We start from the raw sequence: 14844 nt of genomic DNA, 5'->3' as shown, positions 1-14844 counted from the left end.
ACTGAGCTTTTCTTAAACAAGCAGACAGACTGTATGTTGTGCCCCAAAAGAACGAGAAGAAATACTGCTTAAAGTTAGCTGGGGCGGAGGGAGCACCCACACCCACAGACCTGAGGTCCGGCTCTGGAAGCAGAACCCCACTGACTGCTAGTGCAGCCCCCAAGTTCGCATTGCAAACCAGGTAGCTGGATACCGCCACATTTTAGTCTAGAGATGCTGCACTTCTACAGATTTTTTTCGTTCTTCTACTGTAACTACTTTTTGAGATTGCTAAATCTCCTCAGATTGCTCTGAATGCAGCAGAAATTAACAGTGAACTCATTCATGATGAAATGGACTTATCATACTAACTGCTGATAATTTTTTTTAAGCTTTAATTGTTCAAATTTGATACAGGTCTTTAAGAATCCCATCCAATGTGCTTTCTCAGTTCTCAACAGATAGTATTTATCTGACTTATTTACTAATTACTTCCAAATGACAAGTGTCCCTCAGGTCTGAACCATTTCTGATGAAAGAATGAGCAGACTTTCATAGTTTTATAACATGTGAGAAGAGAAATTAAAAGAAAAGAATTTGTACAGCTCGGATCAAGCAAATGGAAAGCTTAATTTTTTAAAAGTGTTTCCTAACTTTATCACCACATGCAGGTAACAATTTGTGTCTGCTAAACCTTCCACGCCATCGCCATGCCAAGGTCTCTGTTTAGGTTTTTTTAGTAAACAGAGTTAATGATGAAAAGATACGGCAAAAGCAGTATTCCAGACTGCAGATACTGTAAATGTCACTGTCTCCATAAAGAAAGCGCTTGGACAAGCACATGAGGAATAATCACATATTTTCAAGCCACTTAAATAGAAAATGCCCAAGGACATGCTGCAGAGGAGCCCACGTTTCTGTCAGTGGGTAATGTATACAGTTTCCTTTCCAAGAGCTGGAGAATCCAAGTTTATTTGAATTCTAATGTATCACTTTCCTGCCAAGCACACTGTTGTAAGAAACAGGCACATTGGTGTCTTTAGTTTAAAATCAATTTCACCTGGCTTGGGGATCAGAGAATCAGGAAAAAAAAATAGATTTTTAGTACACCACACTTGCTTTCTGAAAGCACTGTCTTTCTTGGAAAATGTAACATTGTTAATATAACACATATTTTATGTAGTCTGTGTACTCTCTCTACAGCTACTGCTTCTTCAGCATTTCAGCCAGTGACTGATGACTCCAAATTAGTGCTGTGTGTCTCCTCCAGCATCGCCATGTCATTATCACCACCTCTTGTATTCCAAAACCTCAGAAGAAGTAGCATCCCCATTCTTAACCACCTCCAAGACCTATGAACCAATCACCGCTGCTGCAAGTCTTGACCCAATCCGTTTTTTTCCCTTGATGATACTTTTATTCAGCATGCCTGTTTCCAAGTCACCTAACATTTTCCCAAGTAATTCTCATACATGGGACTTGCAATTTTCATCGTTTGTAAGCTCACTTCAGATGGATGGAAAATTAGGGGAATCTTTTGCTTAAAAAGGTACTGCATTTCAAAGAACAAAAGTATAAATGTCTTGTTTAGCGAATTTGACTGAAAAATTCAGTTTCAGCTTATATCCCAAAACCACAGTGGAATTGTTGTGGTATCAGATACTAATTTCTGAGAAATGTGGACAGTGGGGAAATGAGCAACTCTCTTGTTGCTCTGCTGTTACTGACCACACTTTGGCTTTACAGCTGACTCCAAACAACTTGGCGGGGCGGGGGAATCACGTAAAAAGAGACTGTCTAATCCAGTGGTAAAGTAAGGAAGACTTCATACTCCATTCATATATTTACTGGGTGTGTTCTGGACTTTATAATTCAGTTTTGAGTCATAAAACTCCAGCAGTATCCTTCTAATAGCTTTATTGTCTTTGCACAGCTATATCATTGTCTGGCCGTTACTGTTCCTGCCTCATTTACTTAAAATTTCAAAAGCGAGCAAATACAGAAAGAATATCGAGGATTTAATGGGGGCTATTTTAATTATTTTAAGGCCTCATACCTTTTAACTGTTCTTTAGAAAATAAGTGAGCAAATTCAGAAACAGGGTTAAAGTGGCATTATCAAAAAACAAACTGCTGCAGAAAGAAACCTTTACCTTCCTGAGCTTCTTTCTTGAGCTGGAATCAGATATCTATCTTAGCCACGCTGAATTTCTCAGCAGTCAAGGCTATGAATTGCTATTGGCTGCTTGACTGATTAGACATGGTACTGGTATGCCTGAGACCTTCCAAACACAGCAGGGGTTATTGCAGCAGTAGACAATACTATAATATTGCAGTATTACAGGCTATGCAGTTTTCTATCTCTTCTCTCAGCTTGTGCAACGAGTTTATGAGACTCCTTGGAAACTTTCATCTGCAAGCACAGGATGGAGTAGCACCAGTAGTAACTCAAAGCTTTGCAGCTCTGCAGACTGAAGAGTGCCGACACACCATTTCTAGAAATGCCAAGAAGATAAAAATTCATTGAGGTGATCTCCATCGGGGCCCTGCTTACTGAAGAAATCATTCAGGGAGTCTCTATGCAGAGCGCTACAGTGCTGTGCAGTGATGTCTGAGCTAGCTCAGGAATCAAAAGATGCACTCTCATAGCTATGTATCTTGCTTTGCATTTCTTCTTTGATGGATGTGGATTTAGGGCTACCACCACCTGAAGAATCCTCAGGGCACTTTAAACTCTTTTATTTATTGTTTTTTTAAAAAAATAAAGAGCGTCTGCATCACACACAACAAAAGCAAAGTTCCAGCTGTGCCCTTATTTCTCTCACCACGACCTTGCAAGAGCAATGTATATTCCAGTGACTGCAAGGCTTAATTATTTTAATTCCGTGGTCCAGGAGTTTTCAGCAGGGTTTCTCTACTGCTTGCAGCTTTTGCAGACTGTAGCAGTATATCTGATCACTGGTTTAAGTAGCTGTGATCACATTACACCCACCCCACACTCTTCTCATTGGCTGCCTATACAGTGGCAGATTGATTTTTAGCTGGCTTCGTTGGTCTTTTTAGTGCTCCTAATAATAAAACGCCTGAGCAAAGAGAAAACCTTCTGATAGGTATTTAACGCAGACACGCTTTTTCAGGAATTAACCCACGATAATCTACTATATCTTGACAGATGTTAGGTGTGGGGTGTGTTAAGCAAGAGGCGGTAACCTCCCTCTGCTAGAGCTGCTAGTGCCAGTACAGATGCTCCACCAGTACAGATGGCAAACAGGACAAAGACTGCGCCTTGCACAGACTGGGAGCACCTCCTGGCCTCAGGAGCTGCAGAGCTCGGTGGGTGCTGAGAATCCGACCAATCTGATCAACAGCACCTTGTCTCTTCCAGGAGCAGCACCTCCTAACTTCTGACGAGTTTCTCCCGACGCTTTTAAACTTGAGCCCCAGAAAGAAAAATACAGTCCAGCATCAACTTCAAACACTGTCAGCCCCTGCCTCGGGGTGAGGGCTCACTCCAGCTTGACATCTGTTCCAGCCCTGCTCACACTGTCTATAAAGTGACCCAGTCAAATTAATTCCGTGTCTTTAAATACAGCGCATTTAGAGACCTTTGCTCATTTGGCTCCGTCTAACAACAGCAAGTACCAGCAGTGGCATGCTTCGGTCTTCACGTAATTCAGAAAACAGCACTCAGAGCAGAGGAGAGGGCTGGTGCACAACCAGGTCTCACTCCTATACAGAATTAAGTCACAGCTAAGGTGCTGCTAGCTTGAAAAATAAAAAGCACTTCCAGGCCCATAAACATTTTCCCTGTATTTTCTAGCGCCTATCTGACACTCTGAAATTTTGGCAGCTAGACGTTTCAGGCGACAGATGTTTAGACACAATGAAGAGCAGCTCAAGAGCACATGTGGAAAACGCTGATCCTGATCTTCAGCTATTGCCACCTTCATGGCTTTCCACAGCAGGAGCTGCCACTAGGGAAACCCTGAATGACAAGATGGACATCAACCAGAAACATTTTTTGCCTGGACGTAAGGGTATAACTAGGCCAACAGAGACACTCTCTTCTATCAAGCATAGAGGGAAAAGCTGTATTAAACAGTGAGCTCTCAAACCAGACACTCCAAAAAGCTCTCCAGTGATGAGTGGGAGTAGAACTCCAACTATGACTGCTTCTCTAGTGGATATAGGGCTAATGCTTCTGCCTTACCACATATGTCTATACACAGCCACGCACAATTTGGCTCCAAGCTATATTACTCTGAATTTATCCTTTTTAAAAAAAAAAAAAAAAAAAAATCTAAAAGAAATAGCAAAAATACAATCAGCCTGAACAAGAAACAGCAGTGAACAATTACGATGAATATCAACTATGCAGAAATATTTCTAATGGAGAGATTATCTTTCTACAACAAACTCCGGTGTTAACCTTCATAACTTCCAACAAAGTGAAACCCAGTCACATGAAATTTCACAGCCATGGTCTTGTGCCAAGGAAAGCTTCTCTGGAAAGTTTGAGGTAGATCGGCCAAGGCATCTTGGAGATATGAGAGTTCCAGAAAAGTGAGGTGTTCTCCATTTCTTGGACCGTTTCCTAATTTTTTTTGGCTCATCGTAACTTAAAAATGGTTGGCTTAGACATTCCAAATTTGCTTGGCTACTACTGGTGCCTTTGACTAGTTGCAGGCTATTTTATTACTAAATGTGGGTTTGTGCAAATTCTGAGCGCTGCAGTTGTTAACACCACATGTTGGCTTGTATATACGGTAGGCAAGCCAGCCTGGCCCACTGCAGACTCCTCAGTCACCTCATCAACTGTGCTCAGGAGGCAGCACCGAAGCTCAGAACTCTTCCCTCAGGTCCAACTGGGTATAAGAACTTGGCTGGACTTTACAGTCTCCGGGGAGGAGCTACATCTCATCAGGCTGAAGAGAAATGGTCCCAGGGTGCTCCCAAGCCTTGCAGGTACCAAAATGCCTCTCTTGGAAAGGTAAGCACACACCAGGCACAGATGGTTTCTTGCCCAGACTTACTGTCGTCCTCTTACTATTCCTACAATCTATACTTAGCCTTACCCTCTGACGTGCCCAAAAATTCTCCCAGGGAACATCCCCATAACTTCCAACTACCCCCGCCGCCATGGATTACTGATCCAATCTGTTTTCCATTTCCACGGTGAATGCAGACTCTGTGCTGGGGTCTGGGTGCTTCTACTTCAGCTTATTCCCTCTCTCTGCTCCACCCCCTTGGTCTCCAAGGCCCTGTTCTAGACTGGGAGCCTCATACATATAGACACAACATACCCCATTAGATTTCTGGGCAGGAAAACCCAGGGGGAAGATCTCAGCCCTCAAAAAGCAAATTTCCCCTGAGCAAACTTAAAGCTTTGATGAACCCTGGAAAGACTGTGGGTAAGGAATTTGCTCCTGGTGGGGACTGCTCTGTTCACAATCTTGATTTTGATAACGGATACTATGGCAACCTCATGCATCTCTTGACACAGCCTTCAGCATGGTCAACTACTTTAAACAATTCTCCTTAATCTTTGATATTTCCTTTGACAATGGCTATCACCTGCCGAGCTGCCAGAAAAACAAGCAGTGCACAGCTGATCAGTGGTGGAAAACACAAGGACATTAAAAACACTTACCGATGAAGTATGTTTCTACACAGAAAAAGCCTCAGTTACAAAGAGACCTATTCTTTTCGAGATGCACACATGCATGACTCCCATTCACAGAAGCCATGCGAGTGCATCCAAAGTAGAATAAGCTTGAAACTGTCTACATTTACCAAACATTGATCCCACACAGAAGTGCCTTTTAAGAGTGACACATCCTTTGACCTACTGCATCTTATTTTTGCTCTTCAGAAACAAAAGACTTTGCAACAACCACATCACCTACATTTAAAAAACAAAAATGGTGATAGGAGCACAAAAAAAAAAAAAATCCATAAAATATAAATGATCTACCTAGTAGATAGTAAGAAATGAAGGTTTTCCCACGTTTCTTATCTAACTGCGTATTTATCGGAGCTCTTTTATTTGTACCACTTCATGTATCTGTTCTGTCACCTTTTAAATGCAGCTAATCTACCTCAGAGGTTTGCTCTTCTCAGGAGAGACCATGCAAAGCTCAACCAGGTTTTAAAAAAGCGCACAGCCCTGTGCCGGGTCAGCACAAACCTGTGGAGTGCCAAGGAAAGCTGCTGGCGGTCTCCCACGGAGATCCTGCCGCCCCCGCCCTTTGGGAAGGGATGCTACCCCGATGCTACCCCGCTCCATCTCGCCAGCCGCCGTGTGAGCTAATGAAAAGAGCATGAGGAGGATCTGCATGCACTTTCTTCCCCCTCTCAATCCACAGAGGGCCAGTCACAGTCTGACCCTAACTTAACACTCGGGCTGTAAACTTACTTAACACTTGTAGAAGAATTCTTTTTTTTTTTTTTTCATACATACTGATGGCAGCATATGGCCCATCGACAGGTTTATTATTGTAAGACACTTTTTCCACCAGGTTATAGTCTTTTTTATAAACATATGTTTCAGCACATAATAAAACCCCTAAGAACTGTTTCTGAAACATAATCGCTATGCAGGCACTGAAACTACTTTTCAAGGTTTGTCAAGATAATGAAAGAAACAATCTTTTACGGGACTTCCAGTTTTCTAAATGTCTTTTTCTAAACGTCTTTTAAATTTAAGAGTACCGAGTTATGCATGTTAAACAAAAGCAAAAAAAAAAAAAAGAAAAAGAAAAGTGAGTTCTCTGTTAATGACACATTATTCTCCATTTTATCAAAGCAATCATTTTTATACTTAGTAAAACTTTTCCTTCTGCTAAGTAGACCTTTTAACTATGCTTTAAATCAGAACATGTGTTTTATGGGTGAATGATAAGTTTCTGAGAAAAAGGTGGCATATTGTAAAGAAAATGTCAACACCACACTGCTACAGTCATGTGAACTCATCAGTGTAAAACCACCCCTTGATATTTTGTGCCCTTCAGCTGTGCTAATAAAAGGTCTGTGTGTGGACTCAAGGTAGTTAGATCGAGGCCCTGAATCCATCTGCCAGACTATATCCAAGTTAAATGTCTAAAAACATGTCACCGCTTGATTTTCCTATAAACCGCATCTGTGTTCTTCAGAAATAAGGCTTCTTGTCTATGCAGCTATAATGCCACTTCTATGCTAGCACAACTATCTTTAGGAAAAAAAAATAATAATAAAAAAAAAAATCACATAGCATACACCGCTTTCTTCAAAAAATTCTAGCACTCCTCTTATTCTTAATTCTTCCTCTATAATGCCTCATGATATATTTAGCCCAAGCAGGCTTTGTTTTAAAACCAGCTTTTTCAATACATCAAAGTACGACCCAACTCATCTATGCTTGCTAGGAGCTTTGTTTCCTACCACCCAAGTTTATTGTCTCCTGTTGCAAGGAGCCTGCAGCTGGAATAAAAACTAGGACTCACAGGGGTCTAGATCCAAAGCCCACATAAATGCAGTACAAGACCTTTCACTAATTTTATGGGACCAGGTAGCAGGCCTGTAGTTCACTGAAGACACTAGAGGCCTTCCAGACTGTATGATACAATGCGTTAAATAATCCTTAATGGCTAGAAGAGAATTTTGCAACCACTTTGAACATTTCATTGGTATTTAGGGTATTTTGGGGGAGAAAGAGCACTTCTGTCTCTTGTGTCCTGTCCCCTCCCGGGTCAATCCTCACAAAACATAGATGTTTTAAGACACTGGAAAAAATAATCAGTCACCAGCAGATTTGAAGCTTAAAGAAAAAAAAATCCCTGGTTTTATCATAGGCATATTGTTGTAATTGGTATGCGTGAGCTTGCATTCAAAGAAAACTCATTTGTTAAAATTAATCACCGACTTCTCAGCCAATTTGTCAGTAACTGCTATCAAGTCTGGACACGATTAGCTTCACTGAGAGATACAGGGTGCCCTCTATAACGCTTCCAGAGGATGAAACCCTAAACCCAGTGAAGCCTTTGAACGTTTTGCAAACAACTTACGTGGAGCCAGGACCTCATGGATGCTGCTGTAGGCTCCACTTTTTTTGCTTTTACAGATTAAGCCTTTCTAGGAGAGACAGGCCAACAGCTCCGACAATAAAACGCACTCTTTCTCCACGAGCAGACAGAGCACGATTAGCAATCACGGGTCCCTAGGCTGTGTTTGGAAACACTTAGCTGGCGGGATGGGTTTGAGGCTAAGATGAGGCATGATGTGCTTGTTAGCCACTCTAACGAGTCTTTCGACAAGGGGGGGCTGGCTCTGCTCATCTAATTGTGGTGGCTGCTCCCATGCTGTGGAAACCTGTCTATTAGAAACCACATTTCACAGGTAGCTAAACAGTCATCAGATGGTCACAGCTTTCATTTGTCACCGACCTCCCTCCCCTACCTCAGCATAAGGGTGAACAGCCCGATGCCCCGTTACCGGTCCAGACCCAAACACCTCCTGCTCTGCGTAGTGAATTATAAAATACCCTCAACATTTTTTCAGATTTGCAATGCACTGTGTCGAAAAAGCACTCTGAACTAGCACCTTTTTATCTAGGGATCAGCCTCTTAAAAGAATGTCATATTCTGCACTACTCAGCTGTGCAAAGACTGAGGGCATTTTGGACCACGATAGTAGAGTGCATTGCTATATTTTTATACACAGAAAGTATTTACTTAGGTCCTTGTCCCTCAAACAGAACATCGTGGGCAGAAGAGACTCGGTATTTTGTAGAGACAGGATCAGAGCTTCTGCTGAGGGACAGACACGACGGTGACCAGACCAAAAGTAGTCCTTCCAGTGATGGACTGAAAGGCGGCTCCGCTACCAAAACTAAACACAGAACTTAGCACAGCAGAGCTACTTTAAACTGAGGATCCTATAAAGATCCATCATCACGTTTTACACCGCCTGGACCTTTGACTCCATCAGTGACATAATGGAGTCATAAAGTTTCAGAACAAGTCAACCCATCTCACTAAGTCCTCTGCATCTGGTGGGCCACCTATCTTCCACCCAGACAGAGACGTATTGCAAGGGAAGAAGAAACTCTCCCACTTAACAGCCGTTTGGTTCACGTGATTTTGTGTTCAGTCCCCAGAGAGCACTCGCAGTCATCTCACAACCCTAGCTATAAAACACCCTAATCTCAGGTAGCATTTATACAGCTTAATACGATAAACAGTGGATTGTACAAAACCTGCGGTGAATCCTGCTCCGGCGACACTCGCAGAAGCTATGCGAGGAATAACATTTCCACCGAGACTTCCGAGGCGCAACCTCCCAGAAAGCACAAGGCAGTAGCACACACAGCCAGCCGTACGGCCGCAGCTCCGACGGAACCGAACGGCCCACCCAGGCCACCGCATCCCAGGGCCCGGCCCACCGCACCTCCAGCAGCGCGGAAGACGTGGCCCCTCCGAAGCGGCCCGTGTCCAGGAGGGCTCTGAGGGCCTGCAGACCAACAGGCTCTGGCAGAGCAACCTCCCGAGGTCCAGGGCCCTCATCCAGAACGCTGGCGACAGCTCCCTGACGTTTAACCCTCCAAGCATCTGTCCTTCTGGAAAGAGCCGGTCTCTGAAAAATGCCTACAACAAACATAATGGTTTTGGCAACGCTTAGCCCTCAGGGACAGCTACTGAAGCACTGTTCCTAGTCTATGTAAAATTTTCAGACCAAATAAAAATAAATCTGATTTTCTTAACAAAATTGCTTTGCTCGGAAGTGTTACTGATCAAGAAAATCAGTTTTCTAAGGCTGCACCGTAGAAAAGACTGCATCTAAAATACAAAATGTTTTCATAAAACCAGTAGCAAATACCATTTTTTTTTTTTTTTCACGCTACTCTCAGGTACAATATGGTAGTTGTAGTCAGCTTTCCATATGATCTTGCACCCTAAATATGACACCATGAGTTCTACTGGAGGAAGACAGCATTTATTATGTAATTAATATATATGTGATTAAGCACATAAAGAAGGGTTTGCTTTATCTGAACCTTTCATTGTAAATTCTTTGTGGTTCATTCCATGGCACTACTTTTACATTCTTAAAATCATTTTCAAGACACGTTATCACTGGAAGAAATACTCTTAACTTCAGTAACTATTTAAAAAGTTTCAGACAAAAAGTAATTGCAACTTTCCTATTTGTGTCATGGTTTGGTGGATACCTCAATATGAACAATAGAGTTTTAAGGAAGTTCAAAACATATTACCGTATCATGTCACACAGAAAAATTGCTCTGAATTATTATCAGCAAAATGACAATGCAACTGCTTTTAGTTATGCAAATTGGAAACGTAGTGGCACGACAGCAAATGAGAGCCTAAAAAGTGCAAAGTTCAGGGAAAAGCCACGCATGCAGCTGCTCCAAAAATAACCATGGTCAGATAAAAGTCTGAAAGCAATTATTTGGGCTGAATATTGTACAGAGACCACTGCACTAAGCTTCCACAATTAAAGAAGACAAAAGTTCAGATGGTGCCTAATAAACCATTTACTACATTAATTATATTCAAGTGTGGCAGTCTAATGCTTGGTAATAACTAACAAGAAGGGAAATAATTTAAAGAGAAGTATCTGATGTTGTAAATTTCTTTCTTTTTCATTCATCAGTACCAATGTTACTAGCCAGCCTTTCTAACACACTTCAAACGCGTGAAAGGGATACTGCTTAGTGTCAGGAAGAGCTATTTAAGGGTTGTAAACCTTTACTCTGAGGAAGCCAACAGTCTTACTCGACAAAAATTATTTCTGCACTACGAAAGTAGCAGCAAAGCCAGATTTTCCGTTCCTTGAATCAAGTCCCTATGCCTTTGTTCCAAAGTTACGGTGCCACAGGGGCACCCAATTTTTTTGTCGCAGCAACTGCATCTCAACAGACCTTTGCAGAACAACAGATTTACCACCTACCCTATTCCCTGGATTTACCTTCACACCAATCACACAGCATTTGTATACATCTGCAATTTCAGTAGTATTTGCAGCAATTTCTTATCAAGATAATTAATATTAGAGAGATATTTCATACATTTTGGCTTCTTTTAATGCCATTAGTAGCTCAATACATGGAAAATGAACCAACACCATATGCCCAAGTACTTCTCTGTAGACCGCAGGCCAATTGCTTAGCAAATACAGGGAAGTACCCAAAACACAATCTGAAAATTACTGCAGAGAGATTTGCATACAATTTCTGATGGACCAGTAGCATTCCAGCAACTTATGTAAAATCCAGCATGCTCCACTAGTATATGCAGTAACTAACAAACAGAGCGTCAACTCACAATGCAGTCATTAGGATGCTACCAACAGGATGCTGTTTTATCTCATTTCACTAATCTGAAATAGAAAAAAAAAAAATTCTGTAGCATTACAGTTATTTTCTATTTCAATTTCTTAATTTTAAATCAGGAAATGGTATCTCCAGACCTTATGTGCAACTCTATGCTTAATCTAAGATGGCATTTAACAATCATTTTGCAGATTTCAAAGAAGGACAGAGAAAATTTGAACATATAACTTTGTCCATAACGTCCTTCCACTGGAAGGTTTACAGATGCAATCCTAACATCCCTTTAAGCTCCTTTTATAAAAAGTTTTTATAGAACCTTCCCTATTGTTTGGCCTTTCTTTTCCTTTGCTCCGTAGAAAACACATCGCAAAACACAGACATAGAGGTTTGCAACTTCGCAACAAACCTCTAACACTTTGTATACATCCTCCAATTCTGCACGTGCAGTGCGGACAATGCTGGGAAATCCTGTCCTCTGCCCAGATGAACTGTAGAAGAAAAAGAGTTCTCTGACCACTACATCAGGAGTTGCAGAGGTCCTAAACTCCATCACAGAAGCCTTCTGCCTACAAACAGTTCCAAGTCTTCACTTACAAGATCTCAAATCCAGCACTTTCCCAGCAAATGGCAAGCGGAGCCCTGCCTGCTTCAGCAGAGGTGTCTGCAAGACACCCCGCTGTTGTCAGCTGCAGCATCAGTGCCGAATACCCCCGGGTTTGAGCACACAGGCAGGACCTCACCTCCAGACCCTTTATCACGGCTTCTCATTCAGCAACAAACAAAACATCTCTTCCCAGTAGCGCAGCTTTTGGTCTTTGCAAGACACACACAAAACCAGTGGGTAACCACCACAGGACTTCCAGTCAAAGAGTATTTTAATCAGAGAGTGCTTATGAAGGAAAAAGACCTCTAAACTATATTTCAACTTTAAAATAACAATAAAAACCCCTGTTTAAAAAAAAAAAAAAAATCTGCAAGAGCTTCATCTTCAAGAGATAAAAATGTAGCAGTTCCTTCCCCATATCCACAAGCCCCCCACTATCAAAACCAACTGAATCACTTTTGCATGAGTTTTCCAAACACAAAAAGATACAGACATATATATTAAAATTACCTTGATGCAGACACCACGCCTGGAAAGTTTCATTGCAAGGGGTTAAAGTTCAGAAAGTTTGCAAGACTGAAAAAGGAAAATCAGATTGAAAAACGAGCATAAACCTTAACCTTGAGGTTTGCTGCTGCCTCCTGCCTATCACTTAACATTTCTCTCCACATGAAGAAATAACTAAATCCTACTCCAGCAGTTTTCAACTAAATTACTTGAATGAGCAACCCAATCAAAGTTTTTTCTAGTACCAACTGAAACACATTACCATGGCAGAATAGACTACAAATGGTAAAGAATTAGAGATGACAATGTTCCTGATAAAATATATAAGCAGACCACAAAAGTGATCTACGCTTCTTGTTACAGGTAAATTCGCCGAGACCTTTTTTTTTTTTTTTCCTTTGACAATATCGATTTTTACATGCTAATGCAACTGCCTAACTATTTATAAGCGCAATCTGCAAAAGCAAATACAGAACTAATAGAATAGCCTTGAAAAGCAACCACAAAAAAAAGGTCTCATTTAAATTCCTGGAAAGCACTGCTTCTCTAAACATATCTATTCAAGCTCTCTTGAGCAGGCGAGCCCTACTAAAAACACACACTGCATACTCCCCGCCTGAAAACTGTTAAGCCAAGAAGCCACTAAGCTATGCCACCGAGAATCCATATGGCTTCACGTATAGGATTTTCCTCCCAGCGAACGCTGCACAGTAGAAACCCACCCCCTCGCCTTCCCACCCCCCCCCCCAAAAAAAAAAAAAAAAAGACAAAAAAACAAAAAAACCCAACCAACCAAACCCAAAACCACAAAACCAAAAGCAAAAACCAACAGGGAAGTGCTCTGGGCCCGGGGTGCCCCCCACATACCGCGGGGCGCTCAGGGCTCTCCGGGGTGCCTGCCCCCCGAGGTGCCGCAGCCGGGCCGGGGCGGGCGCTCCGCCTCGCCGCTCCCCCCGCGCCGCCGCTCCCCCCGCATGGGACCGGCCGCCGCACGCACAAAGCGCGAGGGGCACCCCGGATCCCCCCCCCAAACCAACCCACCCCCCCACCCCCCCCCCCCTTCCCCGGATCCCGCCGGATCGCCGTGGCACCAGCGCCCGCAGCTCACACGGGCACCGGGCGGCTCGCAGCGGCGCGGCACCGCCCCCCCCCCCCCAAACACACCCACCCCCCCTCCTTCCACCGGGCGCTGCCCACCCCCCCCGGGAGCCGCCGGCCGCCCCCGCCGCTGCCCCCCCCCGGCCCCACCCGGGGTGGGGATGGTTGGGGGGGGGGGGGGGGAAGAGGAGGAGGAGCCCCCGCCCCCATTACCTCGCAGGCGGAGCCGGGCGCTACGGCGGCGGGGAAGGGGGGGGATTAAGCGGGCTGCCGGGCGGGGGGGGGCCGCCTGCCTGGGGCCGGGGCCGGGGCCGGGGCCGGGCGGACATGGCGGGGCTGCCCCGGGGCCGTGCCGCGCCGTCCCGGCTCATTGTTCGGAAAGGGCAGCGGCGGGCGGGGCGGCCCCGGCGGGAGGGGCGGGCGCTGCGGCGGGAGGGGGCCAGCCCGGAGCCGGGGGGGCAACGCCGCACCTTCCTCCGCAGGGGTAGGGAGTTGGGGGGGGGGCAGCCCTGCATCTTCCCTGCGTGGAGTGGGGGGGGGGGGGAGGGAGTGCGTGGGGCCAGCGGCGGCGGAGCACCTTTCCCCGCGCTGGCTGGAGACGGGGAGGGATGGGGAAGGGGGGGATGCAGTGCGGGGAGGGGGGGGGGGGGGGGCACGCTGCGCCTTTCCCCGTGTTGGCGTGGCGGGGCCGGGGGTCTGTGCTGGAGAAGTTGAAAGCGGGAGGGCAGGGTGGGAGGTGAGCGGGCGGGGGGGCCGGGCCGGCAGCCCTCTCGCCTCCCCCCCCCCCCCCTCCTTTCCCTCCCCTCCCCACCCTCGGCCTGCCGAGCGCGGAAAGCGGCACCGGGACCCCGGCACCGGGACGCGGGAGATCTCCCTCTGTCCTGTCCGAAAAGTTAAAGCCAATGATCCTTTCATCAGCCCTCCCCACCCCGCGAGCCGGAGTTGGTGAGGCTCTTGCACCCACGCTGCGTGGAAGCGTCGCAGCCAGCTTCGGCTCTTTTTTAAGATGAGGCTCCGTTAATGAAGGAAATATTTTAAGCTTAAAGGTCTCCTGAGAAGAAACGCATTAACTCGCTCGTAAAGCGGCTGGGGAGGCTGTTGGATCGGCGAGCACAAAGGAGAGGAGGGAGCGCAGGGATGCTCCGGCCGGGGCTGCAGTGGGGTCCCCCCCCCCCCGCCCCCCGACCCGAACGGCCCCCATCGCCCCTGTCCTGCTCCCAGCGCCCGTCCAGCGGCACAGAGAAAGAGAAATATTGGCAGTACAATCGCTGCTGTCCTTTCGCAGCTTACCGAGCAGCTAAAAATACCTTCGAGCGTATTTTAGCGTC

The 14844-nt window shown here is 45.1% G+C and overlaps 1 protein-coding gene across 3 annotated transcripts in view; it reads right to left on the bottom strand.

Moving 5' to 3' along the window:
- ST6GAL2 (ST6 beta-galactoside alpha-2,6-sialyltransferase 2) overlaps positions 1 to 13799 on the bottom strand; it is a 52816-nt gene extending 39017 nt beyond the window's left edge. The window contains exons 1-2 of one of the 3 annotated variants that reach the window (XM_042806130.1): positions 13286 to 13324; positions 12422 to 12487 (exon numbers count right to left, since the gene is read on the bottom strand). In XM_042806130.1, the coding sequence (XP_042662064.1) occupies positions 12422 to 12454 (33 nt within the window). In that variant the 5' untranslated portion in view covers positions 12455 to 12487; positions 13286 to 13324. Of the gene's footprint in view, positions 1 to 12421; positions 12488 to 13285; positions 13363 to 13729 lie in introns of those variants that run through there. The other 2 variants (XM_042806131.1, XM_042806132.1) reach the window with 2 other exon arrangements.
- Between the last annotated feature and the right edge of the window lie 1045 nt (positions 13800 to 14844).

This window comes from Tyto alba, unplaced genomic scaffold (assembly GCF_018691265.1).
Source record: "Tyto alba isolate M040663 unplaced genomic scaffold, T.alba_DEE_v4.0 Super-Scaffold_45, whole genome shotgun sequence".
Lineage (NCBI taxonomy): Eukaryota > Metazoa > Chordata > Aves > Strigiformes > Tytonidae > Tyto > Tyto alba.
This window is presented reverse-complemented; position numbering and strand designations above follow the sequence as displayed.